Source organism: Oenanthe melanoleuca, chromosome 5 (assembly GCF_029582105.1).
Source record: "Oenanthe melanoleuca isolate GR-GAL-2019-014 chromosome 5, OMel1.0, whole genome shotgun sequence".
Taxonomy (NCBI): Eukaryota; Metazoa; Chordata; class Aves; order Passeriformes; family Muscicapidae; genus Oenanthe; species Oenanthe melanoleuca.
This window is the reverse complement of record NC_079339.1, coordinates 58,817,028-58,841,778: the sequence shown is the minus strand read 5'-3', so window position 1 is coordinate 58,841,778 and position 24,751 is coordinate 58,817,028. Positions and strand designations below refer to the sequence as shown.

The window sequence follows — 24,751 nt, the reverse complement described above, 5'->3', positions numbered from 1 at the left end:
TTTTCCCCAATAACAAAACTAAAGCTTCGTGGTGAAACTTGAGGCCATTCCCTCTCCTCCTGTCCCTATTCCCTGGCTGTCCCCTCCTGTTTCCTGTCCCCTCCTATCAGGGAGTTGTGCAGAGCCAAAAGGGCCTCCTGAGCCTCCTTTTCTCAGGCTGAGCCCCTTTCCCAGCTCTCTCAGGAATTCTCCAGCCCCTTCCTAGCTCTGTTCCCTTCCCTGGACAAGCTCCAGCCCCCAAAATCCCTTTCCCCAGTATTGGAGGTGGGGCCTCAGCAGTGCCAGCTCAGAGGGAATGGCTCATCCTGGGGGAGAACAGAGCATTTTCAGTCAAATCCCTGGTTTTGGGGTAGGGAAGGGCAGAAGGCAGTGAGATGCACAGATGGTTTTCCATGTGTAAGGAAACAGAAGGCACACAGGACACGGCCTCTGTCCCACTGAAAGGGCTTCTACATAATGTACTGGCAAAACATTTTTGCTCAAGTGTCAGTAAAAAGAGACTGTTCTTGCCTAGTAGTAAAGCTTTATATGGTAAAATATCTCCAGAAAATTGGAAAAAGAAACTACATTTCTTTTATTCAAAATCAACACAATATTATACTCTGAGATTCCACAAACCCCAGTCGTTCTAATGCAAACACTTGGGTAGAATTCCTGCCTGTGTCTGGGTAATGTTATAAATTACATTCATGATTATGACATGATTTTGATAAAAACATTTTTGTAACTACAAGCAAGTATCCTCACTCTTGTCAGGAGCAGAATTCAAGGATGAAAGTTGCAGGAGCTCTGGAAAGACTAAAGGATCAGCAGGGATATTGCTCTGTTCTCCTGGGCTCAGTGCCTGTTGAGCTGTGAAGTCACCAGCAGCACTTTGAAACTTCTGAGCTCTGTAAGGGCAGCAGTGAGAGCAGCCAGGCAGCCCCTCAGCCTGGGCTGCACCAACACATCTTCACCCCTTCACACAACCCCTCACACAGGAGGGACTTGGGCAGGCTAAAGCAGGAGGGACTCTGTATTTGGCAAGGTCAAGTTCTCCTGCCAAGTCTGAAATGCAGGGGACAGATAGGCAGAGTTTTAAATTTCATACTGTAAGTATTGGCTTGGGGTAATCCTGAACCAGGAGGCAATCAGGAATTAAAAAAGCATTTGCCTTTGTACACAGAACATTAAGATGAGCTTGGAGTTCCTTCTGCAACACTTCCTGTCCATCAGTGACCCAGAGTAGAGGACACTACTCTGTACATGCCATAACTTGCAGTAATTCAGTTTTCCACTCTGTGGCCTCCATTTAGGAATCCTGGATGACTTCCAGCTACTGAGTTTTTATCTGCCACCTGGTCAGATGTTTGGGAAGTGGTACTTTGATTTCCTTGTTGTGCAGCAGTTCTTCTTGCTGTCCAAAGCTGGGAGAACGTTGCTGCAGGTCAGCTGAGGCAGGTGCTGTAACTAAAGAAGTTACACAGTGTGTATTTGTTTGGAATGGGAATAAAGCACACATGGAACCAATTTTCACATGGAATATGAGCTATAAAACTATTCCTACTGTAATCCTGTACTTTCCAACTAAGATTCTGGGGTTTTATGACTGGACTGCAATTAGAACAACTCATTAAAGAATTCCATTAGACAAGAAAAATATCCCAGGTCATGGAAATGGAAGAGGCCAATTGGCTTGACCCAGGAATTGACACCTTGTAGCAGTGCTCCATCCCTCACCTCCAATTCCCAGCTCAGTGTTAGAGCTGTCATGGGGAATGTGGCTCATGGGAATGAAGAACTGTGGGATGAGCTGCATTGTGAGGGTGGGTTTGGGGACTTGGGATGGAGTCTGGAAAAGCCAGAACAGCTCCAGCTGCAGAAACACCCAGTGCATGGGGTCATGTGGAACTGAGCATGGGATCCTGTCCCATCAGCAGTTACAAACAGAAGTGGTGTTTATTCCACCTCCATAATTCAGGATTGAAAAGCACCAGAGTATTCAGAATTAAACCAGCATGTGTGTTCAGTTTGTCCAGTCCTCCTGCTACTCTTGGTCAGGAATGCACATTCCTGGATGAACCTCGTGCACAGGGCTGTGCTGTTTATCCCCAGTGCCCCAGTGCAAAATCCAGTTTGTATGGAGTTACTCTTTAGCCAGGGGGTTTGTTTTCCCCTCGGGATAAAACCAAGACCAGCCCAACACCTTCACCTGGGAGCCAACAAAAGAACAGCCCCTCCTTAGGCAGAGAACATGAACTCCTGTGGAAAGCTCACCCCGGGCAGGTGTTTCCGAGTCAGCCTGGCTGGTTTCCGAGGGCTCCTCCCATGATCTCTGCCCAGCTCTGCTGCCTCCCTAAAGCTGTCAAAATAGGGGTGCTGCAGCAGCTGCTCACAGCTCTGCCTCTCTGCTGGGTCCATCCGAAGGCAGCCCTTACAAAAGAGGGAGGGTCACACAAAGCACTCCTTACACAGCCCTGCACAACTCCAGCTGCTCCCCACAGGTACACGTATTAATAGTATTTTGAATGGATTCTAAGAGTGGCTTTTCAGAGGCAGCACAAAGCTTGAGGAGCAGCTAATTATCCAACAGTTACAAAAATTAATCATGGAATGGCTTGGGTTGGAAGAGACCTTAAAGCCCATCTTATTCTACCCCCTGCCCTGGGCAGGGACACCTTCCACTATCCCAGGCTGCTCCAAGCCCCATCCAGCCTGGCCTTGGAGACTTCCAGGGATGGGGAGTCCACAGCTGTAGAATGAATTGTGGCTCAAGGAACAGGTGCAATCACATGGGACAGCAAAACAGATCTATTTTTCAATGAATCTCTGGTAACTCAGTCCCAGATTCTCACACCAGATGATTTGTTTATCCCAGTGCAAGGCTCCTCCACAAGCTGGAGTTCCCTTACCTTCATGACAGCCAGTGCAGAGTATGAAATATTGGGGAATTTCATTTCCAATGGTTCCTGCAAGGGAAAAAAACAATGAATGGACTCATATTAGCAAACTTTTCATTGATCAGGGTACCAAGACCCAGCTTTCCACAGGAACATGCCCTGTTCCTCCAAAATGCCTCCATCACTCCGTGTGCTCAGAGGCCTGGCAGCACGGAGGATGTGCCACCAGAAATGGGGGAAAGCAGCAGAGATTAAACACTTTTTGTCTGCTTTTACACAGGCTGTAAGTTAAAGTGTCATGAGAGGTTCAAATAATATTCTGGGGCACACTGGCAAAGTAGAGGACAAAGCTTTTGGGCAGGGAAAAAGTGCTGTGCAGCAAAGGACTGGGCAGGGTGGGGAAGGAAGGGAAATGCAGCTGGAGGCAGCTCTTACCATGCTCTCTGGGTCTGGAATTCTTACCCCACTGAAGAACTGATTGGTGCTGAACACTTGCTGGTGCCTGGGAATGAGATCCCCTTCAACCAAGAATTAAAAAAAAAAAAAAAAAAAAAAAAAAAAAATTGGAGTGATTTGCTTAATTTTACAGTGTTGTATCCTCTAACAAGGTTGATGCCAACCAAAACAACATCTGAAGGTAGAATATCACCAAGTGAGCCAAGGCAATGTTTTCTTGTGACAATTATGTCCATTTTGGCCATCAGTGATCCCATACCTATGTGACTGTGCTGAAGAAAAGGCAGGGCCACAGCTTCAGGAAAATTTAACTCTTTTTGGGTGCAATTCTCTTTGGACACTCCTGAGGGTGCTGAGTAGGAAAGGGCTGGAACACAGCCCCACCTAAACCTGCTGTGGCTTTTCCCCAAGGCAGCATTTTTGAAGCTTAGAGCAGCCCAGAGTGAGGAAAATGTTAAAATAAAATCCACAGCAAAGGAGGCAGTACAATGCCAACCCCATAATAGCACAGCTTCAGTCAAGGAGCTTTGCTGTGTGAGCACTGCCTCACTCCAGCACCTGGATCCAACAATCAATGGGAATCTCCTCTGGCTGAAACCCTATCATTAAAAATAAATTATAACTGCCTAACACTGGTATTAATGAATTCTGGAGGATGAAGCAATCAGTGATGAACTATTTTTCTAATTAAGGAGCTTATCTGTTTAAAGCCATTAGTCACCTTTGTAGTTTTATAAACTGCTCAGTTAAAATTACAACTCTGTTCATTACAGCAAATTTCAGTTAAAAGTGGGGGGCTGTTCGTTGTCACCCAAGAAATCAGATGTTACACACCAAAATTGAAAAGAATCAATGGGACTGCATTAGTTTAAGTGTTATAGGGAATAATGGCTCCTTTTTTTTTTTTTTTTTTTTTTTTTTTTTTTAACAAATAAATACAGAGTGGCTCCTAAATTAATTGATGAATAACAAGAAACACAAGGAACAGACAAGCTGTGATGTTCACACTCCCCTTCCCAGCACTGACAACATTTCTGAGACCTCCAAAACTGGGATGAATCAAATCTAGCTGCTCAGGGAGCACTTTGCTTGGTACCAAACCCTGAAAAACACCTGGATCTTTTAAAACTTTATTCAAAACACTCCTGGTCCTTTCTGATGCTGGCACCTCATGTTTTTGACAGCTGAAGTTGCTGGGTTCCTTCACCCCAGCAATCACTGAGCCACTCCAAGGGACCAGGAGGGGCATCCTGTGGTCACCAAACACATCCCACCTCTTCCCTAACCAGCCCCAGCTTCCCAGAGCCACCACTGCTGAGCACAGGGGAGGGATGGTGCCAGGCAGTCTGCAGGCAATGATCCCGATTCTCAGCCTGTTAGCACACGTACATCACGGCAGGGAAACCCCGCTCCTTCAAATAAACCAGCACCTCCTAAAGGGAGAGAGATCAGCTGGGAAAATCCCCCCTGGTTTCTCCCACCCCTCACGGGCAGCTCAGCACTGCAGGGACGCTCACCCAGGGTCCTGCGGATCAGGTACAGCTGGTCCGCGTCCGACCTGCCCGGCCACAGCGGCGCCCCCGAGAGCAGCTCGGCGAACACGCAGCCGATGGCCCACACGTCCACGGGGGGGCCGTACTGCGTGTCCCCCACCAGCAGCTCGGGGCAGCGGTACCACCTGGTGGCCACGTAGTCGGTGTAGTAGTCACTGGGACCGGCTGGGTCAGGGGAGAGAGACACGAACAGAACGCGATGTAGAGGAGACATCGTCACTTGTAAGAGGGATGTCGCATTTGTCTTTACAACCAAGCTGTAGATCTGCTGGTAGATAAAACCAGCACCGAGAGATAAAAGAAACAATGGGATGGATCCCACTGATTGATCAATGGGAAAAGATATTTGCCTTTACAAACAAACTGCAGCTTTGCTGGTAAATGAAACTGGATATTGGAACATGAAAGAAGCAACGGGGGAAAACTAAGAATTGTATAAGAATTAAGCATTAAAAGGAAGGGTTATACATTAGAGGGGAATCTCAGGTATCAGGTGTTTGGGAAGTCCATGCCTCTCAAGTACCTCAGCCAATGGGGAAAGAGAGAGGGAAAAGCGGCCGGAAAATTAGGATAAAAGGAGGCTGCATCCTCCAAAAATTGGAGAGATCTTAAGGGGAATGCCGCATGGCCTCTCCCTTTATTCGAATTAAACAAAAAGGATTCCTCTGTCTCCTTTTTGGACATAAACCTCTGGTGTTTGTGGGTTAATTTTCCTAACACTTGTTACATTTTGGGGCACCTCCCGGGCAGGCCAGAGCTGCAGGAGCAGCGTGAGTCACTGGCCACCAGCAGATCCCAACTTTGGAAAAACTCAGGATCTGGTAAAAATCAACACCGTGTTTTCCTCAGATGAAAATGTGCAGAGCTCACAGCAGGGCCCTGCAGCAGCCAGTGGGCACTTCTCAGAGCCCATGTGATTTGTCCGAAGAGGAGCTAAAAAAAACCAGATTAGGGGTTTTATTTACAACGGAAAATGTGAAGCCATTGTTTGCAGAGGCAGCCAGAGGGGCTCTTCCTGCCAGGGAGCTCCAGCTGTGCCTCCAGCACTGCAAAACAAGGCTGGGCAGCCCCAGGCTGGCTTCCATGTCCTGGTGCCAGCACCCCCAGCAGGGAGCTCAGCTTGTGTACAGATGTCACCCTGTGTCTGAGCTCCCTCTCTGCCAGCTTTAGGAATTTCTACCCAGCCTGCAGCAGAGCTTCCCTAGAAAAACACACAGCCTGTTATACAGGATGATTTGCAGTGGGTCAGACACAGACAAGGGTTGGAATGGCTCATGCTACACTCTGAGTAGATCAAGAGTCAGCACTCACTCAGGATACGGGCAAATCCAAAGTCACAGAGTTTGATGACCGAGTGCTTTGTTATCAGGATGTTCTCTGGCTTTACATCTCGGTGGATGCACTGGAAGAAGGAAAAAAAAAGCAAGGTGAGAATTATTTAACCTGGCCCTCAGGTAAATTCAGCCCCTCACACACTGTGCCAGGCAGTTATTCCAGCTGAAAGGGAAGATGGAAGATTTCTGAGCAGCAGCACAGTGACCTGTCCATAGCCCACCCTTGGACACAGACACTGCAGGCTCCCAGCTCCAGCTGCCAGCTCTGTACCCCTGGACAACAGGTCAGCTCCCTGAACCCCCTGGGAAGCTCCTGCCCAGTGATTTTACTGACAAAACTCAGCAAGAGCTCTGCTCAGTACAGGTGAGACACATCCAGAACTGTGTCCAGCTCTGGCACCCTCCACAGAGTGAAGATGTGACTCCAGTGAAGGGCCACTGAAATTTAAGGGACTGGGCTGTCTGACATCCAAGGAGAGGATGAGAGAGCTGGGACCATCAGGAAAAGGCTCCAGGTGAAACTCTTCAATGTGTATTAAATACCTGATGGGAAGGAGCAAAGGAGACTGAGCCAGGCTGTTCTTGGGGTGCAGTGAAAGGACAGAGACCATGGGCACTATCTGAACACACAGGAAATTCCATTTAAACCAAACCAATTTATTTTATCTTTTTTTTTTTTTACTGAGGGCATGGCCAGACACCCAAACAGATTGTCCAGAGAGTCTGTGAGCCTCCAGCCTTGGAGATACTGAAATCTTGACTGGAAAAGTTTCTGAACAGCCTGTTCTAGCTGATCCAGCTTGACTGCAAGGGTTGGATGAGAAGATCTCCAGAGGTCCCTTCCAGCATCAGCAATTCTGTGATTCTTTGGAGGTTACCTTGTCCTTCACAACAACTGAATTTGGGCTTGGCAAAGAATTTCTGCTGATCAAACTAACATATACCTTTATTTCTTTTGCTCTACTCAACTCACTGGGGTCTCATTCATGATGTCCCTCTTCCATCATCACCTCAGAGCAAACACTTTGGACTTTCCTTGCCAAGCTGGTGGTAAATTATTGTGTCTCCTCATGAGGACTGAAATGCTGCTTATTAAAACACTGTCATGGAGTTCCAAAAAGAGCAGCTGCATAAAACCTCATTACCTGTGATCTACAGCAGGTCAGGCTGCACCATCTCATTGTTCCCTCTGCTCTCAAACTCCATTAAATCTTCCAGACTGAGCAGGGGAACAGAAAAAAAAATGCAAATCTTGGAAGCAGGAGAGACCTGTGACCAAGTTCCTGTGGCTCAACTGGACATAATTCTTTCAGCAGACAAAACACCCATTCCAGAGCCATCTCCTGCCCCACTCTCAAATTCTGGCAGATGAACAAAAACAAAGACAATTAGAGCCAAGTTTGCCTAAAGAGCTTCACCAAAAGGCTCCTTTTCCTTCCCTGCTTCTTAAAATGTTTCCACTGAAGGATGTGTCACACTCACAACTCGTGTCTCCCTCCAGAGAGCAGAGGAGGGGCTGTAAAATGGATTTACTGTGTCTAAGTTTTGAAATGTTTTCACTGGTGCCATGATTGAACCCCATGCAGTGAGCTGAAGGACTTTCTGTGAAATCAGCAGCAGTTTGCTCAGGTCCCAGCTAAGGCAGGCTCCTGAAGGTCAGCAGAGGTGCAGGGCACAGGGAATCCCACAAGGATCATTCCCATTCCTCCTGGAAGCTTGTCTGAGGTTATTAGAGAAATCATTCCCTGGCAGCCAAACCAAGGGGCCTGTGTGACAGTGAGGCAGCTGCTGTGGCTATACACCAATATTTCAGACGTGTTTCCTGCTGAAAACAGGAGATTCCATCTGACTCCTGTGGAATCAGGAACAGGCCAACAGAACCCCCCTCAGTCCTCCAAGAATACATTGCAGCAATCATTAGTGCAGGTCAGGGCACTCACATTGTGTTTATGGCAGAAGTTCACAGCCTGCAGGGTCTGCCAGGTTATGCTCTTCACCAGGTATTCTGGCACCCTGTTGGAAAAAACAGTTTTATTTTGGCATAAATAATAAATTCATTATTTCAGGGAAAATGAGTGCTCCCATTGTACAGGGATCTCTGAGCAAAACCATCAGGGGAGTCAGGAAACACTTCCAAAGGCAGTCAGTGCAACAAGACATGAGGATTTGTGTCTGGTACCACAGTCATTCCCAGCATGGGCTGCCACTGTGACTACACAAAGTGTGGCCATCCTGAAATGACAGCAGGAATTTGGCTCAGCAGCTCTCAGGGCTGGAACTGCTGGAGTATCCATGGTATAGACATATGGAATGCTGCTGTGGCACTGATTGTCCAGAGTGGAGAAGTGAAAAATGGGCCAGGGAAGGGTGCTCAGACAAGAGTATAAAGCTCTGCCTTGGTTTGGATCCCCCTCCTTCCCTCCCACAGCCAGCAAACACTTCCAGAACTCTCTCCTTTCTTTCAGTTACTGGGCAACAGTTCTTGAACTTTCTTGGCTGTCTGTAATGATCTTCAACAGCCCCAGGAAAGGCAGAGGTGACAATCTTGGCATTTTCAAACTCAAACACAATTTTATTTCACATGTTAAATGCTGAAAAGCTTCTGATTCATAACAAAGAAAAAAACTAACAAAAATAAACCAAAACAATGCAAGCCTGAGATTTTTCTTTCAAGCTTGGCTTTCACTTTCTGCTGACACTGTGAGTAGATTCTTTCTAGAAACATCCCAGAATGATGGGAGTGCTGCTCTGACAGCTTGAAAAGGGTCAAATGAGCTGGAATCAGCAGTGCCCACCCATCTTAGCCTGACCACGAAAGACTTGACCACCTGCCCTGGCAAAGCTGAAAAGCACACAGCCAGCTGATACATGTCACACTGGAGTTGTTCTGATGAACAGTCAGCAATGGGAAGCATTTCCTTCAAAGAGAGTTATCCATCCCTCTCCAGGTTCCAGGTGAACAGGTCTGAAGTGTGGTGGCAGCTCACAAAGCCTGGAGCTCCTCACCCCAGAGAAAGGGAGTAAAAAACAAGCTCTTGTGTACTCAACTCCCCATCAGTCTCCCGCGGGCAATTCACAGCCCCAGGCCTGTGAAAGGGTTTATGGAGTCCGGTTTAGCATTTCCACAGCTCCAAGGCACCGCGGGCAATTAGGGACAGCGGGAGTGGCGTTTACAAGGTGTGAAAGAACAAACCCAGTGTCGAGCTCACACCTGCTGCAAGCACCTGTTTGAAGAGAAGTTTTGCAGAGAGGTGCAGGCACAGCTCTTAGGAACAACTCCTCACTCTGAAGGGCTGAAAGTGCTCAAAAGTGTAAATTGAAAACCACAGGCCAAATTAAGGCTAATAAAAAAATAAATTAAAACCACAGCCAGAAAACATGCACGCTCTAAAAAGACAGATTCAAAAAGTAGCCATGTAAAACAGTTCCTAAAATATGGGAAACAGTTTAGAGAAAAGTTTGAAAAGTGTATGATAAGTCTATAAATATGCAACAGGCTAATAAATTTAAGGAGTCTCCCCAAAACAGCAAATGTACTCTTGGCTGAATGCTGAGCACCTGGCCATTATAACCTTTTATTTTACTGTCTGTCTCTTATTATCTTTTATTAAACCTTTTAAAATCTACCAAAAAAGCAAACCTCATTTTTTACACCTGAGCACTGGGCTGAGAAATCTCTTCTGAAGTCAATGAAATACTTCTGAAAAGCCACAGGGCAGTGACATGGACACCCCACCCAGTGTGCTCGGAGCTCACAGGGACAGGGCCACTCAGCCGCGGGGGTGCTTGCCCAGCTCAGAGATCACAGGGACAGGGACAGGGACAGGGCCACTCACCCGCGGGGGTGCTTGCCCAGCTCAGAGATCACAGGGACAGGGACAGGGACAGGGCCACTAACCCACGGGGGTGCTTGCCCATCTCAGAGCTCACAGCACAGGGCCACTCAGCCGCGGGGGTGCTTGCCCAGCTCAGAGATCACAGGGACAGGGCCACTCACCCGCGGGGGTTCTTGCCCAGCTCAGAGCTCACAGCACAGGGCCACTCACCCGCGGGGGTGCTTGCCCAGCTCAGAGCTCACAGGGACAGGGACAGGGACAGGGTCACTCAGCCGCGGGGGTGCTTGCCCAGCTCAGAGCTCACAGGGACAGGGACAGGGACAGGGCCACTCACCCGCGGGGGTGCTTGCCCAGCTCGTGCAGCACCGTGTGCTCGCAGTACTCGAACACCAGGTGCAGGCGCCGCTTCCTCCGGAACACCTCCAGCAGCTTCACCAGGTTGGGGTGCTTGAGTTGCTAAAACACACAGGGGGTGGGCTGGTCAGGAGATGCACAGAGTGAAGGTGTGGGAGACAGATTTTTCCTGCAGGGTCACACAATTGCTTAAGCTGAACCCTTTCTCCAAGCACAGCTCAGCCTCTGTGTACTTACTTTGGGAGCTGACCTCAATGGGTGGGCAATAAACTCTGCCAGTGTTCCGTCCAGCCCCCTGGCAGTGGGAAGCCATTCCCCCTTTTCCTGGGATATTAGGAAGGAATTCTTCCCTGTGGGTGGTTTCCCAGAGCAGCTGTGGCTGCCCCTGGATCCCTGGAAGTGTCCAAGCCAAGCTGGACAGGGTTTGGAGCAGCCAGGGACAGTGGAAGGTGTTTCTGCCCATGGCAGGAGGTGGAACGGGATGATCTTTGGATCTTCCAACCCAAACCATTCTGGGATTCTATGATTTCAAGACTGCAAACTCCCACTCCACATCCCTTGGCTCCTGGCCACAAAAATCCCTTTGTCTGCAGGTGTTTACTGGGCAGAAAAATGATTTATCAGGCCTATCATTGAAACACAATCTCACTCCATCTCTGATAAACAGGAGTTGCCTAAGCCAAGAAGTGCCTCAACAAACAAACAAAAAAACTGTTACTATTTGCAGAGAAAAAACTGAAAAGAGTCAAGCAGGTCTGCACTTGTTAAAGTCAATAGTGCCCCAACACAGATCCTGCTGTGCCTGGCTGCAGTGGCTTTGGATCCTTAAGGATAATGCAGTTCCCAGCTGCTTTACAAGAGACTTCTGGCATGATTATTTTCCTTTTCAGATGTTTAGTATCACTTGAATCTTAATGTAAATCTAGAATTGTTTACTGAAATCATATAGCTACATGTCCTGTGTTTACTGAAACCATATAGCTACATGTCCTGTGTTTACTTTGGACAGGAGAAAAACTTAGGCTGCTTCTCCCCAAAATCTAAGTAAAAAATAATTATGCTTTTTCCTAGATGACTGTTCTCCTAGGGTAGCAGGTGTACAAATCATGAGCACCCTGGAAAAAGTGCAAAGGGGACACTTCCCATTTCTTGGCACACGCAGCTGAGGGTACCGTGTGCCAACACCCAGCAGCAAGTTTGTAACTAAGAAAAGGAAATATTTTCTTTTTCACACAACACATTCTTAAAGCCTCAGGAAACTATGGAGACCAAATACACGAGTTCCAAAGAGATGGGACAGAATCCTTGTCCAGAAGCTGGGAGTGTGAAAGGAAACCTTAGCTCATCCTCTCCCCCTTTCTGCCGGGTCATTTCTGCATGCTGGGTAGACCTGGGGTGTAACTCACTGCAGGTGCTCCTGTGCTTTTATTTCATGGGGAAATAAAGCCAGAGGCTGAAGGAGTAACCCTTTTCTGTGTGGGGACAAGCTCACACAGAGAGGTCGGGAAAGGATCAGCAAAGATAAGGCTCAAGGTTCTGCTGTCGCTTCCATGTGGAATACCCGACCCTGCACAGCCCCTGGCATCAATCCACACCCGGATCCTGCACACCCAGGGGCTCAGAAAGGGCTTTTAAAGAGGAGCTGGGGCAGATTTATCAACTGCAGAGCAGGGAGAGCTGTGTCCCCCGGCTGTCCCCTCCTCATGCTGTCTAGCCTCACTTTTTGCCCATGTGTTTTACACTGTTCTGGGGAATCTCCTGGGCGCAGAGAGGTCCGTGACACACACCAAGGGCAGAGCTGTGCCCACACCGGCCGGGACATCGCTGATCCATGGCGGACAGAGCCTGGGCCAGTCCCTCTGTGCAGGGAGGTCCTGGCGCTGCTCATGGCCGTGCCTCAGCTCCCACCTGCTCCTGCTGGGCTGGGCAGGATCTGCCAGCATCGCCATCCCTGGGCAGGCGGATCGGACATTGCCTAGCACCGGCTTCTTCCCAGAGGAACTGACTGACCTGGGCACTTCATGGCGCTCCTTCACACCCGTCTCTTTGCTTCCCCCCTCACGACACCGCAGCACCTCACAGGTGCCCTCATGCCCCGTCTCTTCATGGCTGCCCCGTCGCCTCAAGACACTCTGTCCCCTCACTGCTGTCCTCACACCCTGCAGCCTCACGATGTCCCTTCAGGGATGTCCTCACACCCCGTCCCCTCACGGCCGTCCCCGGCAGCTCCCTCAGGGCTCGCACAGCCCGCGCGGGCAGCGGGGTCCGTCCCGCCTCGGCGCCCACCTTCAGCATGCGGATCTCCCTCAGGGCGATCTTCCGGATCACCGGGTCCTCCTCGGACTCCAGGAACTTCTTGATGGCCACAATCTGCCCCGTGTCCTTGTTGCGGCACTTGAACACGACGCCGTACGAGCCCTCCCCGAGCTTGCCCAGCTTCTCGTAGCGCTCCATGGCCGGGCGGCCCCGCCGCGCTCCGCCGCCGCCTCAGCGCGGAGCCGGGCCGGGGGAGGCTCCCCGGAGGGACGGCCCCGGGAACCGCCCCGGGGACAGCGCCAGGGCCGGGGCGGTCCGGGGGAGGAGAGGGAGGGAGGGAGAGCGGGGGATCCCCGTGGCAGCTGCTGGGGTCTCACGGTGACTCCGCGCCTCACGATCCCCCCCGGCCTTCATGGCCCCGCAGTGTTCATGGAGTCACTCATGGATTGGGTTGCAAGGGACCTTAAAGACCATCCGGCTCCAACCCCCCTGTCATGATCGTGTTGTATCTGTCCCTCTCTCCCTTTCCAGAGGATCGCTAGGTTTGACTCCGTTTTGCTGACGGATTGGAAGAGGGAACATCCTTCCACAGCCTCAAGCAGCGCCCGCATTTCCCTTTGGCACCTGGAGCTTTCCCTAAAACATCTTCCCACTGCACGGTTCCAGAATCTCAGGTCTTTGTCACTGTCCTGCCAGCAGCCAGACTCTTCCTTCGAGTTCTTCCACCCCTGAGCATCCTGTTCTCTTTCCATCTGGGTCCCTGCATCCTCATCCCCTGACCAAGGTGGCCTTTTGTGCTGGTGATTGCTTTCAATATTACATCTGAATATGGACTCCATCTCATGCCTCCTCCCACCCCAATCCTTCCCCGAGGTGCTTCCCAACTCAGAACAAAGATCTACTCATTATTTTTCTTCATCAGGGATGGGCAGTCCTCACATTCCAGCTGCCAAGATTGACCCCCAGAGATACCCATCTCCTGCAGAGGAGGAATATTGCTACATATTTATTTATAAATAGAACTGCCAGTTACCTGCAGTTGTGTTGCCCAAAGGCACATTCATGATGTAATTTTTTAAACTTCCTTTTCCCTCTACCTCAGCAGATCTGGGATACAGGTGCAGCACCTGCAGCAAACAGCCAGTGTGAGGAAAGGTGTAAACTGCTCTAGATCCTGCTGAGGTGTTTTCCAACTCTAAGCAGCCTTTTGAACCCTCCAGCCCCTGCTCTCTTCCCAGCCAGCCTCTGCTCTTCCAGCCAAACCACTCCTGAGTGGTTCCTTGCTGCTCCCAGGTGACTGGCAGGGATAATTTGTCCCCGCTCCTCTGATTTCTCCCCGTGCTGTCCGTGGGAGCTGCTGCTGGCTCCCAGCAGTCTGCAGGACAGAGAACAGCGGCGCCAGGCCCTTCCCACAGCAGCCACAAAACCTGGAGAGCGGCTGGATCCTCCCTACATCCCTCTGACAAGGTATTGTTCCCAGCGAGTCACCACGGCACAGATCAAATAAAGCAGTTTATTTGGCATAGACTGAACTGCAACAGAAATTCCCGTGGAACAAAGCCTGGTTACACAAACTGAACGAGTGCAGTTATGAGTCTCAGTTACACCTAACGACTAAACAAGGTAAAAAAAGCACATTTCAGAGTCTCCCAGTCTTGTCCTTTCCATCCAGAGACACCGTGGCTCCCTGATGTCTTGTACCTTTCCTCTTTAAAGAGGTGTCACCACAATTCCTGCTGTATTTTTCACTTGCAAGGAATTGGGTTAGGAAATCCAAAGAGATTAATCCCACAGACTGTTCTTCCCATGCTGTTTGTACTTCCAAGAGCTCTGGGAGCCTGTTTTAAGGCTTTCAAGTCGGGTACATGACCTTGTGCATCCAATAATTAACATTTTGATAAATGAGCGAGGAAGGAAGGGCTGAGCAAGCTTTTGCTTCATCACCCCTAAACTCCCTCTGGTTAGGCTTTCTCAAGCCTGGTTTAAATTCCACAAAAACAGAGATACAGACAATGCCAGACTAAATTAAACAAACACAAATTATACTGATCAGAGTCACTGAGGTTGGTGGAACACACAAATCTGCTCTGTGGTACGGAACAAAAGTGAGGTTTTTTACACTAGGAAACAGCATCTTGCAGATCATGCCAAAAAATGCCACTGTCTATGAAACCAGCAGAAAGCATTTCACAACATGCCATTAGAAATGCTTCAACAGCTAAAAAAGGTTTGATTAAATTAGGACTTTCCTAAGTTTATTTTTTATGATCCAGCAAAATACCAGCCATTCCTGTCAAAGAAAAATACTTTCAGCTCGTTATTTCTGCATGACAGTGCCATGACCTAAGAGTTATTTACTCCAGTTATTCCCCATAAATATTCAGATTTTATTTACAGGTTTCTCTAGTCTTTTAAAGATCTCCTTTAAGTGTTTTCAAAGATGAAGCTGAAATTACCTTCTGTAGTGAATGAGGTAAATTAAAAAGTGTTTGCTCTACAATATCTACACCTGGTGCTTCACTTCACCTTAATTTTTGTTTTAAAGACCAGGAGTGGCACCATTTGAGGTTAATCACCAGTCACTGTTACATGTGGAAAAGTAATTTCAATACCAGAGAACTCCATTAAAAGACAAAAATCACGTCCTGCTTTTAATACTGCTGATCCAATTCCAGCTGACCACCCTTAAAGCACATTTTTCATGCTCTGTGGAGTGACTTGCAAATTTTATCTGTACACTTACTACTCATTAAGCTTTGACACAGTGTCAGAACTGAAAAGCTTGACTTGATTTGGATGTCAAGTCAGCAAGAACTAGTTTGGAATGACAGTGGCTAAAATGCTAAATGTGTGCAGGGCTGTTTTCCCCTCTGGACCTTCCCAACTTGCAGCTGTCCTGAGTAGTGAGACGTCCCTGAGCCATCACGTGGGCCCAGACAATTCCCTCTGTGTTAAATTATGGATCATGGAGCCAACACAGCACCAAACCACTCCCAGCTGTCACACACCTTTCCTGCTCTGCTCAAATGACCTGGGAATTCCAGCCTCTCCTTCCTAGGCAGCAGATCTCAGGAGCTGAACAGGCATTTCATTAAAAAACCCTTCAATTCCAATGTTTCTGAGCTGCTACTGCACCTGCCCGAGGAGTGTTCACATCAAAGCCAGCAGGGTAATGTGAGGTAGTAAAACCAGATGCTCTCCTGGAGTCAGTCTATATTTAATGGTACCTCAAGAATTTTAATTAATGAGGAAGACAAAAGGAACCGATGCGACTCTTCAATGGAGAAAGAGAAAGGGAAAAAATGCAGGTGACCAAGAAGTGATCAAAGCTTGGCTATAGAATACTGGTTGTTATCATGTTTATTTATAGTCCCAGCTGGGGCAGCAGCCATTCAGCAGCTGGAATCTGCTCAGGCTCAGCTGTGGCTCCAGGCCCCCCTCTGGAACAGCATAAATAAACCACACGTCGTGGGCAGTCGGCTACATGATACTTTCATTCATTAAGGATGATGACCTGCTACAATTTCCACTTCATGTCACAAGGCTTATCCCTAATTTATGAAAATAAAGCATATATGTTTTGTACATTTTTATATATATATGTATAAATATATATATAAAAAATACACACTGCCAGGCAACTTCACACACATGCACACACACACACGCACACACATGGATATTGTACAGCCACCCAGGAGCAACAAGTCTGATATCAATATTCTACTTTGTGTACACACACCCTACATCTAGGAAGTAAGAAAATCCCTTTTATGGCAATTCTGCAGGCAGAAAAATCAGTACAAAATATTTTGTTGTACAAAACTGCATTTTTTTTTACATGATCACCCAACACGGTAACACACCCCTCAGTAATGCACTACATCCCTACAAGGAAAAAGAATAATCAAATCTTTATACAACTGTAAAAAAAAAAAAAAAAAAGTAAGCTGCTCTGCAACCTTCCTTTGCTAAAAGTTAGACATTACCCCATCTAGCAGCAGATTAATAAATAAGGATTAAATAGTCTATTATACAAAGCCATACCCAATGGCAGATTTAAAACCAAAAAGCTTTGCAGATACTTTCACTTCCTACACAAATCTTTGTTTTATTAAGAATAAGACTCAGTATAAAACAGGGCAACAGCCAGCACTAGATCTGTATCTACAGAATAAAAGGAAAATCCAAGGGAAGGGAAATATTTAACAGTTTATGGCACCTTTACTGCAGAACATGTTTCAAGGCTCTGTTTCCCTAGAACTAATGAGTAAAGGGCTCTTTATCTCAGCTTTTATTAAGCAAACTCGATATAACCAACCACACAGTGGCAAGAGACAGAACCAGCTGTTCCCAGCTGCAAAAATGGATTGATTCCCACCCTAAAAACCAACACAATTCCGGTGTCAAGACGAGAAAGGGCAAGTCCTGGTTTCCTGGCGTTCCTGGGTCCCAGCGTGGCCAGTTCCCTCTGCTCTCTGCTGGCTGAGTCTCAGTAACTGTTCTCATGTCCAGCCAGGATGTAGAGGTTGCTGTGAGCTGTGGGGTTTTCTGTGGGCCTGCTCTCCAGCACAACCACTCTGCAACCAAACACAAACAGGATCCACAGTCAGGAGCAAAAACCAGCTCTTGGTGTAACTCCTGAGGAGGAAACTCAGGGTTTCTACACATTGGAGAGAGAGATTCCCTCAAATATTTTGGGTATTTCATTCTTTAACCCTGCTGGTTAAAGATTTCCCTCATTTTCCAGCATCACTTCTGATAAAAACACTGAAGAACAAGATTTAGTTGAAGGGTTGGAACTGGATGATTTTTAGGGTCCCTTCCAAGCCAATCCATCCTATAATTCCATGATCCCATCATCTGCAGCCCACATGTTTATCCCTCCTACATCTTCTGAAAAGCAACCTCAACAATTCTTCTCCCTCCTAAATATTTATCACCTCAAGGGCTCACAGGAATCACTCAACCCCATCTCTGCCTTTATCCTGCTGGATCATGTTCCTGTGGGACACTCTGGAAAATTATTCTCTCCCTGCCTTGGCACACTGACCACTGCTGGACCTTGACCATCAGCTGGAGTGGCTGGGCCTTTGACCCCCCCACTCCCTCCCTCCCAAGTACTGAGCATTTCTCTGCACCAGTTTCTGTTGTTTTTAGGATTAAACTTGTTTCTGCTTTTAGTTTTCCACAAAGACTTTTCAAATGAAGTCTCTGAAGAGCCTCTGTCCCTGATCCTCACCTCTGCACCTGAGACCTGAGCAGTTCTAGACTGATCCAAGGGAAAAAGGTGATTCCACACCTCACTGGGATGGCAGGAAAAACTCCTGCTCCATTTGTACAGAGATGGAAAATACAACCCAAAGGTTTGGCACTTCCAAGGCCAGATGAGGGAGCAGAGGATCAGGGATTGGAGAGCAGGAGGTGTTCAAGGCTCTGAGCCACCTGGTCTAGTGGAAGGTGGAACAAGATGAGCTTTAGGGTCCTTCCAACCCAAACCAGTCTGGGATTCTGTGCTGGAAGTGATTGCTGGACTCACTCCTGTCTATTCCTACATTTATCCCCCTGGCTGGCTGAGAATGCACAAGTGAACATGTCCAACCTGGAGCCTGGGGCAGCTTCTGCTCAGGCTGCACTTGGGACAGCTGCACCTCTTGGATGTTATGGATAATGTGTGGATTTGGATCACTGTGATTAAAACCTGAGTGAGTTCTAGTTTGTTCTGCTATTTCCAGATCAGCCAAGATTGTTTTAACTGAGTGCTGCCAAGGCAATTCCCAGCTCACCAGGACAATCCAAGGCTCTTCCAGAAATGCACTGGGCACCCTGAGAGCCAAGAGCATCTCCTCTCTCCCTGACACTTGGTGCCCACAGACAGAGCTGTGCTGGGCTGGAAGCCAGGCCCAGCTGGGAACTAGAAAAGCTGGTTTAAATAAAACAAAAGGTTTCTGTTTCTGCAGGGAGATTACCTGTCTGAGCCCAGCAGGCGGAAAACCCTGGTTTCATCAGATATCTCCTGGGTCACCTGCAGAAAAATGCAGATATTCAGATCCATTTCAGCAGCAAAAGGAAATTTAGTGGTCTGAGCTGGAAGGAAAGAAACATTTAAATGCAATTTAATGCAAAGTACAGGACTGAAATGGATAAATTGATGACTGTGGTGGAATGTGAACATTCTCACTTGGGAAGAAGAGAGAGAAGCCAAAGGATCCAGGGGTAAATAAGAACAGGAGGAATTAAACTGGAGAGGCTGGAGATCACTTACTTCATCTGACTTGAAGCTCTTGCCCTGCATGCCATGTTTCCAGAAGGCCAGCACGCTGTCCTGAAGGCACACTGCAAAGGAGGGACACAGTCACACCCCATCCCCTGGCTCCTTGTTCTCCCAGGGCCTCTGGAAAAGCCCTCAGGAAGAATAAAAACAAACACTGCCAACCAAAGCTGCTGGAAATGTCACATCACCTGAATTATTAGTTACTTCAAAACAGATGAATGATGGAAAATGGGAGTTTTCCATTCAGGGATAGAGAGAGCACAGTGCTGCCAGCTCTGAGTGATTGAATTCTGTGATTTTGGGAGTTTATTACAGCAGAAATTCTTGTTTGACAGCTACAATTCAAGTTTAAAAAAAGCTCCTGTCCTAGTCTAAAGACAGCAGCTTGAGAATTAGATTCAAATATTATTATCCTGACTATTAAAAAATGGATTGTGCTATTACCTGAAATAATATCTTAACTTTTAGAAGGCTAACACAGATTTATGTATTACTAAACCACTTTTTCTTGCCCAAATTTTGTTCTCATTGCTATAGAAATGATCAGAAACCAGTCAGGCTTTCAACAGTGAGTCCTTAAACCCCTGGAAGACACCAGAGCAGCAAATCACTCACCCACTGACTCAATGCAGAAATCAAAGCTCAGCTCAGAAGCCAATTTCTTGCTTGACTTCAATTTCCCTTGTAAATTCACTATTTTCACAAATTCTGAAAAGAAAGAGAAAAATCAGCATTAAAAGCCACTGCTGAAAAGGATTTAAGTGTAAAATACAAATCTAATCTTTCAGGCACAAAGAAATCCCCAAACTTAACATCTACAGCATTTGCCTAAAATGAACCAAGAGCATCTTTCTATCAAAATAAACAGAGGAAACTTTGTACTTGGGGTGGATTTACACTGACAGAGTGATGCACACATGAAGAGGGAAAGTGGAATTACAAAAGTCAGAATGAAATCCCACTTATCCAAACTATCTTTCTGGAAATATTACAACACAAATTAATAATGCAGGGAGAAAAAAAAAACAAAACAAAACAACTTGTGGTGAAGTTCAAATCAACAACTGTGGCAACCCAAGTTTTGCACGAGGTCAGTGAGTTATCCAAGAGTTTTGTGTTACTCACTGTCCAGGCAGACCAGGACAGTGTCTCTCTCCAGCTGTGTCACATGAATGGCATCCAACTGCTGATTGCCTGGGGAAAAAAAACAGATTATTTTGTATTTTATATCACATCAAGAGACTTTGCCTCCCCTCAAACTCTTTTTGGTTACTCTGATTTTTAAAGGCTCCAAGATCCCAGAATGTTTTGGGAGAAGCACAAACCTCTCTGTTCAAAGCAGGTATTTAATAGGAAAACACAACTTTTACTGGATAAAACATATTTTATGCTATGGTTCAGCAGAGCTTCCTCGATAGAGAAGCACCAGAATAAACAAAAGGACAAAAATTCCTAAAACCCCAATCTTTTCCCATAAACCCACATCTGGAAAGATTATTGTGATGATAATAAACTAATTTAATAGATTTTTTTTCTACTTTTTGCTAATGAAGTTGTTCCTACAAAGCAACATTTAAAGGTAAAAATGTACATCCAACAAAGGCAAAGAAAAGCAGCTGCAAAATATCAACTTAAAATAACCCAAGTCTTTGCTTTTTAAGAGCCAGCTGAAGATAACAACCCTCCCCCAGGGGCTGGAGGATGGACAGGAATCCATTTCTGGGAGTTTTTATGCAGGAAAGGAGAGGAAAGAGCAGGATCCAGGAAACAGCACAGAACCACAAAGGAGAACCCAACCAGCAGGGTCTGACTGGGGTTTAAGGAAATTTAGGAAATAAAAGATGTTTTGTAAGGACAGTTTGTGGGCAGGTGTGCACAGCAGAGAACCAGGGAACCACAGAATAGTTGGGATTGGAAATGACCTTAAATCCCATCTCATTCCACCTGTGCCATGGCAGGGACACCTTCCCCCATCCCAGGCTGCTCCAGCCTGGCCTTGGACACTGCCAGGGATCCAGGGGCAGCCACAGCAAATCTGGGAATTCTATTCCAGGGTCTCCCCACCCTCCCAGCCAGGAATTCCCAATTCCCAATCTCCCACCCATCCCTCTGGCAGTGAAGCCATTCCCTGCTCCTGTCCCTCCCTCCCTTGTCCCCAGCCCCTCCCCACGTGGGATCATCTTCCATCTGCTCCATGCAGAGAAGCTGCTGAGGCTGAAGGGTTCCCAAACAGCTCCAAGGAAGGAATCTCCAACATTCCCAAACCCTGGGAGAGGGGCCAAGGCCTCACCTGCCCCGATCTCTGTGAACCACGAGGACGCAGAGTTCAGGTTGATTGTCTCAAACTGCACCACCTGGTTTGGCTCTGTGCCCTTGGAGATGGCCACACACACCATGGGATACTCCTGCTCTGGGATCACCAGCATCTCAAACACGTTCAGAGGGCTGGGCAGGGGGAAATCAAAGTGCTGGAAAGCAAAGAAAAAAATCATCAGGGCTCTGTGAATTTGCTTTTACCTTGAAATGACTCTGCAACAACAGCACAAAGTAGAAATAAACAGAATTTTCACTGCTTTTGGAGCTGGGCAGAAGTGGATCATGGGCTCTTTATTGCCAGTGCTGGGCTCGATCCAGCTCTTAAATGACTTTTATATTACTTAAATTACTTCAGTCACAAGGTTTTCTGAGTCAAAATTTGTCCAGCCAGATTTTCAAGTGCTCACAAGCCACAAATGGTACCAGCCTGGGATGAACTTTCCATCACAAACTCTGGAAAGGTTATTTCAACAACTGCATAATTATTCAACTCAACAGAAAGTAAATGCTTACCTTTATTAACATGAATTTCTGCATTGGCTCATACCACTGGAGCAGAACAATTCCAGACTGCAATGCACCACACAGGTACTTGTGGCCTGTGTAAGGATTTCGTACTACATACAATAAAAAAAAAACAAACAAACCAGAAAATATCAATTTTAAAGCCCTGCAAGTTCAATACTTGAAAAAAAACCAACCCTACAGCTATCTTTATAAATTAGTTAAGAAATAGGATTATAAAGTCATATCATGGCATGATTAGGCTTGGAAGGGACCTTAAAGCCCCTCTTGTTCCATCAGTTTCCCACTTGTTGCCTTCTGGCTTCCCATCCCAACATCCACAGTGATTAATATTGTGCCATATTCCAGATAAATTCAATTACAGCTTTAATTAATAACCAGTTGCATTCCTAAGGTCCCAGTTCAGAGGCTGAGTGGGCAGAAAAGCTGCAGTGCCTGTGCCTGGGGCTGTGGGAGCCAGGAGGGACAGCTCAGGGTCAGGCTGGAATAAATTTATTGGAATAAATTCCCAGGCAGGGAAGGTGGGAAGCTCCTGGGGAGCTCTGACAGCTCCTGAAATACATGAGACAGGGTTTGGGGTTGTTTTTGAAGCCCAGCTGGACACAGGAGCAGTCTGATTTCAGGAATTATTTGTAGGTGTGGATGCTGTGGGCACTTTAGATGAGCTGAACAGGATCTCCAAGTGTGCAGCTTTATATTCATTTTTAGGGGTGCAAAGGCACAATCTGCAGATGTACCTGGGGGATGGATGGATGATCTTAGAGGGCTTTTCCAGCCCTGATAATTCCAGGATTCTGATTTCAAACAGCACCAGGCCCAGTCTTGGAAAGGACAAACATTCTGCAGGCAGCCCAAGCTTTAACCCCTTCTGTGCCCTTCAAACTGCACTTGTGTCTCTGCCCTCCTCAGGCTGCCAGAACTTTTATTCCGACTGATCCTTTCTTGGTGGAAAATATTCAAGTTTTCCTCACTACAACTGGGACTGGGTCACACTTGGAGCCAAGGTGACAAAGCAGAAAGGCTGTTTGGGGATGTGCCAGGAGTCTGGGAAGGACTGAATCCCAATATTCTAACCCTGCCCTCTGGCAGTGGGAAGCCACCCCCCTTGTCTTGGCACTCCATCCCTTGTAAAAAGTTTTTCTCCATCTTTCCTGTAGCTCCTTCAGGCACTGAAATGCTCCAATTAGATCACTCTGGAACATCTCCAGGCTGAACTACCCCAATTCCCTCAGCCTTTTTTCTGAACAAAGAACTCTTAAATTTATTAAAAAGAAATGAGTTTCAGACATGCCTTGTCCATGGACAAAGGGCAGGGGAATAAATGGCAAAGCTGGATTTGTCTGCTCACCTATACAACATTTGTGGCATCCTTTTGTGTCAGGGATCTTGGTTGTTAAGGCAAATTTCCTGGAATAATAATCACCAAAAAATGCATCAGCAACAGAAGTCAGGGCCCTTCATGCACCAACTGAACAGCACCAACACAATTTATGGCTATTTTCACTTATTAAGAATTATCTGTAAGTGAAAGGTTTGTACCTTGGTAATATTTTGTCAGGAAATCTGTGGGTTTGAATATGAGCAGCTAATCCTGTTTTTTTGGCTTGTTCAAACAATGCTATTAAATTATGGGAGTAGAGCTGGAATGTTTTCCCTGTAAGAGAGAAAGGCACAGTTGGCATCTCAGCCACTCCTCCAGCACAGAACTGCAATGTTCAGGAAAATGCAAGTATGGAAAAATTACCTTCTACAAACAGGTGTCAGGTAGGTCAAGTCCAGATATGAATAAAAAGAAAACAAGATAAAAATAATAATGAATATAGAGAAGATCTGAGCTCATTTCATTACAGTTAGTTGTATGCAAACATTTTTTAAAGATTGTAATTATAAAACAGCAATAAATTATATTAGGATATTACCTTATCTATAAACCAAGTGTTACAGAAACCCTGCATGTTTCAGGGCACAGTCCTACCATCAGCCTCCATGGCACAGTGCCTCATTCCTGTCTGGATGTTCTATTCCAGGACAACTGACTGCCCAGGAATCAGGAAACCCAAGCAGCAAAACTGCTGCATCAGCAATACCTGAAAGCCACCTTGTCCTCCTTCAGAGGGACACAGGTTTTGTTTTGGGACCACAGAATCCCAGGGTGGTCTGGGTTGGAAATCCCATCCATTCCACCCCCTGCCATGTGCAGGGACACCTCCCACTGTCCCAGGTTGTTCCCAGCCCCAGTGTTCAACCTGGCCTTGGGCACTGCCAGGGATCCAGAGGCAGCCACAGCAAATCTGGGAATTCTATTTCTGGGCTTCCCCACCCACAGAGCCAGGAATTCCCAATTCCCACTATCCCACCCATCCCTGCCCTCTGGCAGTGTCCCATTCCCTGTGTCTGTCCCTCCATCCCTGTCCCCTGTCCCTCTCCAGCTCTCCTGGAGCCCCTTTAGGCCTGGCAGGGGCTCTGAGCTCTCCCTGGATCCTTCTCTTCTCCAGACTGACCAAATGCAATCATGAATTGAAATGTTCCTGTTTATTTGTAACTGTTTATTTATAATTGTAATCATTTCCCCTCTATTTGCACTCACCTGACAGGGACATTAAGGTGTTGTTGATAACGTACAGCCAGGTGCACTTTCGAGGAAATAACTGGGAAAAAAATGAAAATAATTCCATTAATACAAACATACAGGAATTATAACTGTGATTTTCTCTGCCTGTTCCACCTCCACCATTCCTGCAGGGATCCACACTGGAGAAAATCCCATCTTTCTGTTTATTCCCTGTTTTGGAGCCTTAGTACTGCACAGACAGACCATGGATTACTGGAATAAGCTTGGAGCAGCCTGGGATAGTGGAAGGTGTCCCTGCCATGGCAGGGCTGAGCTGCATGGGATTTAAGTTCCCTTCCAAACCATCCCATCATTCTAGAACACTTTGTCCTGTGTGCCTCTCCCACATGCAAAATA

At 47.0% G+C, this 24,751-nt stretch overlaps 2 protein-coding genes across 6 annotated transcripts in view; both read right to left on the bottom strand.

Annotated features, from left to right (window-relative positions):
• Positions 1-1,338: 1,338 nt before the first annotated feature.
• On the bottom strand, positions 1,339-12,963 carry CDKL1 (cyclin dependent kinase like 1). Of its 3 annotated transcripts, none has more exons than XM_056492178.1 (9): positions 12,699-12,963; positions 10,393-10,514; positions 8,163-8,235; positions 6,200-6,290; positions 4,853-5,053; positions 3,315-3,397; positions 2,892-2,948; positions 2,257-2,412; positions 1,339-1,443 (listed from the first exon to the last, which is right to left on the bottom strand). In XM_056492178.1, exons 1-9 carry the CDS (start codon positions 12,864-12,866, stop codon positions 1,342-1,344), a joined length of 1,053 nt encoding a protein of 350 aa, XP_056348153.1. In that variant the 5' UTR covers positions 12,867-12,963; the 3' UTR covers positions 1,339-1,341. The 3 variants fall into 3 exon arrangements, with proteins under 3 accessions (XP_056348153.1, XP_056348151.1, XP_056348154.1); XM_056492176.1 differs by having other exon boundaries at positions 1,339-1,449; positions 12,699-12,957; XM_056492179.1 differs by having other exon boundaries at positions 1,339-1,449; positions 3,342-3,397; positions 12,699-12,957.
• A 1,204-nt stretch (positions 12,964-14,167) lies between these two features.
• Positions 14,168-24,751, bottom strand: part of MAP4K5 (mitogen-activated protein kinase kinase kinase kinase 5) — a 58,855-nt gene continuing 48,271 nt past the window's right edge. For all 3 annotated transcript variants that reach the window (XM_056493014.1, XM_056493016.1, XM_056493015.1), the window contains 10 exons: positions 24,371-24,431; positions 23,323-23,437; positions 23,132-23,190; positions 21,772-21,875; positions 21,233-21,410; positions 20,068-20,136; positions 19,558-19,650; positions 18,934-19,004; positions 18,638-18,693; positions 14,168-17,248 (listed from right to left, as the gene is read on the bottom strand). In XM_056493014.1, coding sequence (XP_056348989.1) covers positions 17,161-17,248; positions 18,638-18,693; positions 18,934-19,004; positions 19,558-19,650; positions 20,068-20,136; positions 21,233-21,410; positions 21,772-21,875; positions 23,132-23,190; positions 23,323-23,437; positions 24,371-24,431 — 894 coding nt within the window. In that variant the 3' untranslated portion in view covers positions 14,168-17,160. The remainder of the gene's footprint in view (positions 17,249-18,637; positions 18,694-18,933; positions 19,005-19,557; positions 19,651-20,067; positions 20,137-21,232; positions 21,411-21,771; positions 21,876-23,131; positions 23,191-23,322; positions 23,438-24,370; positions 24,432-24,751) is intronic.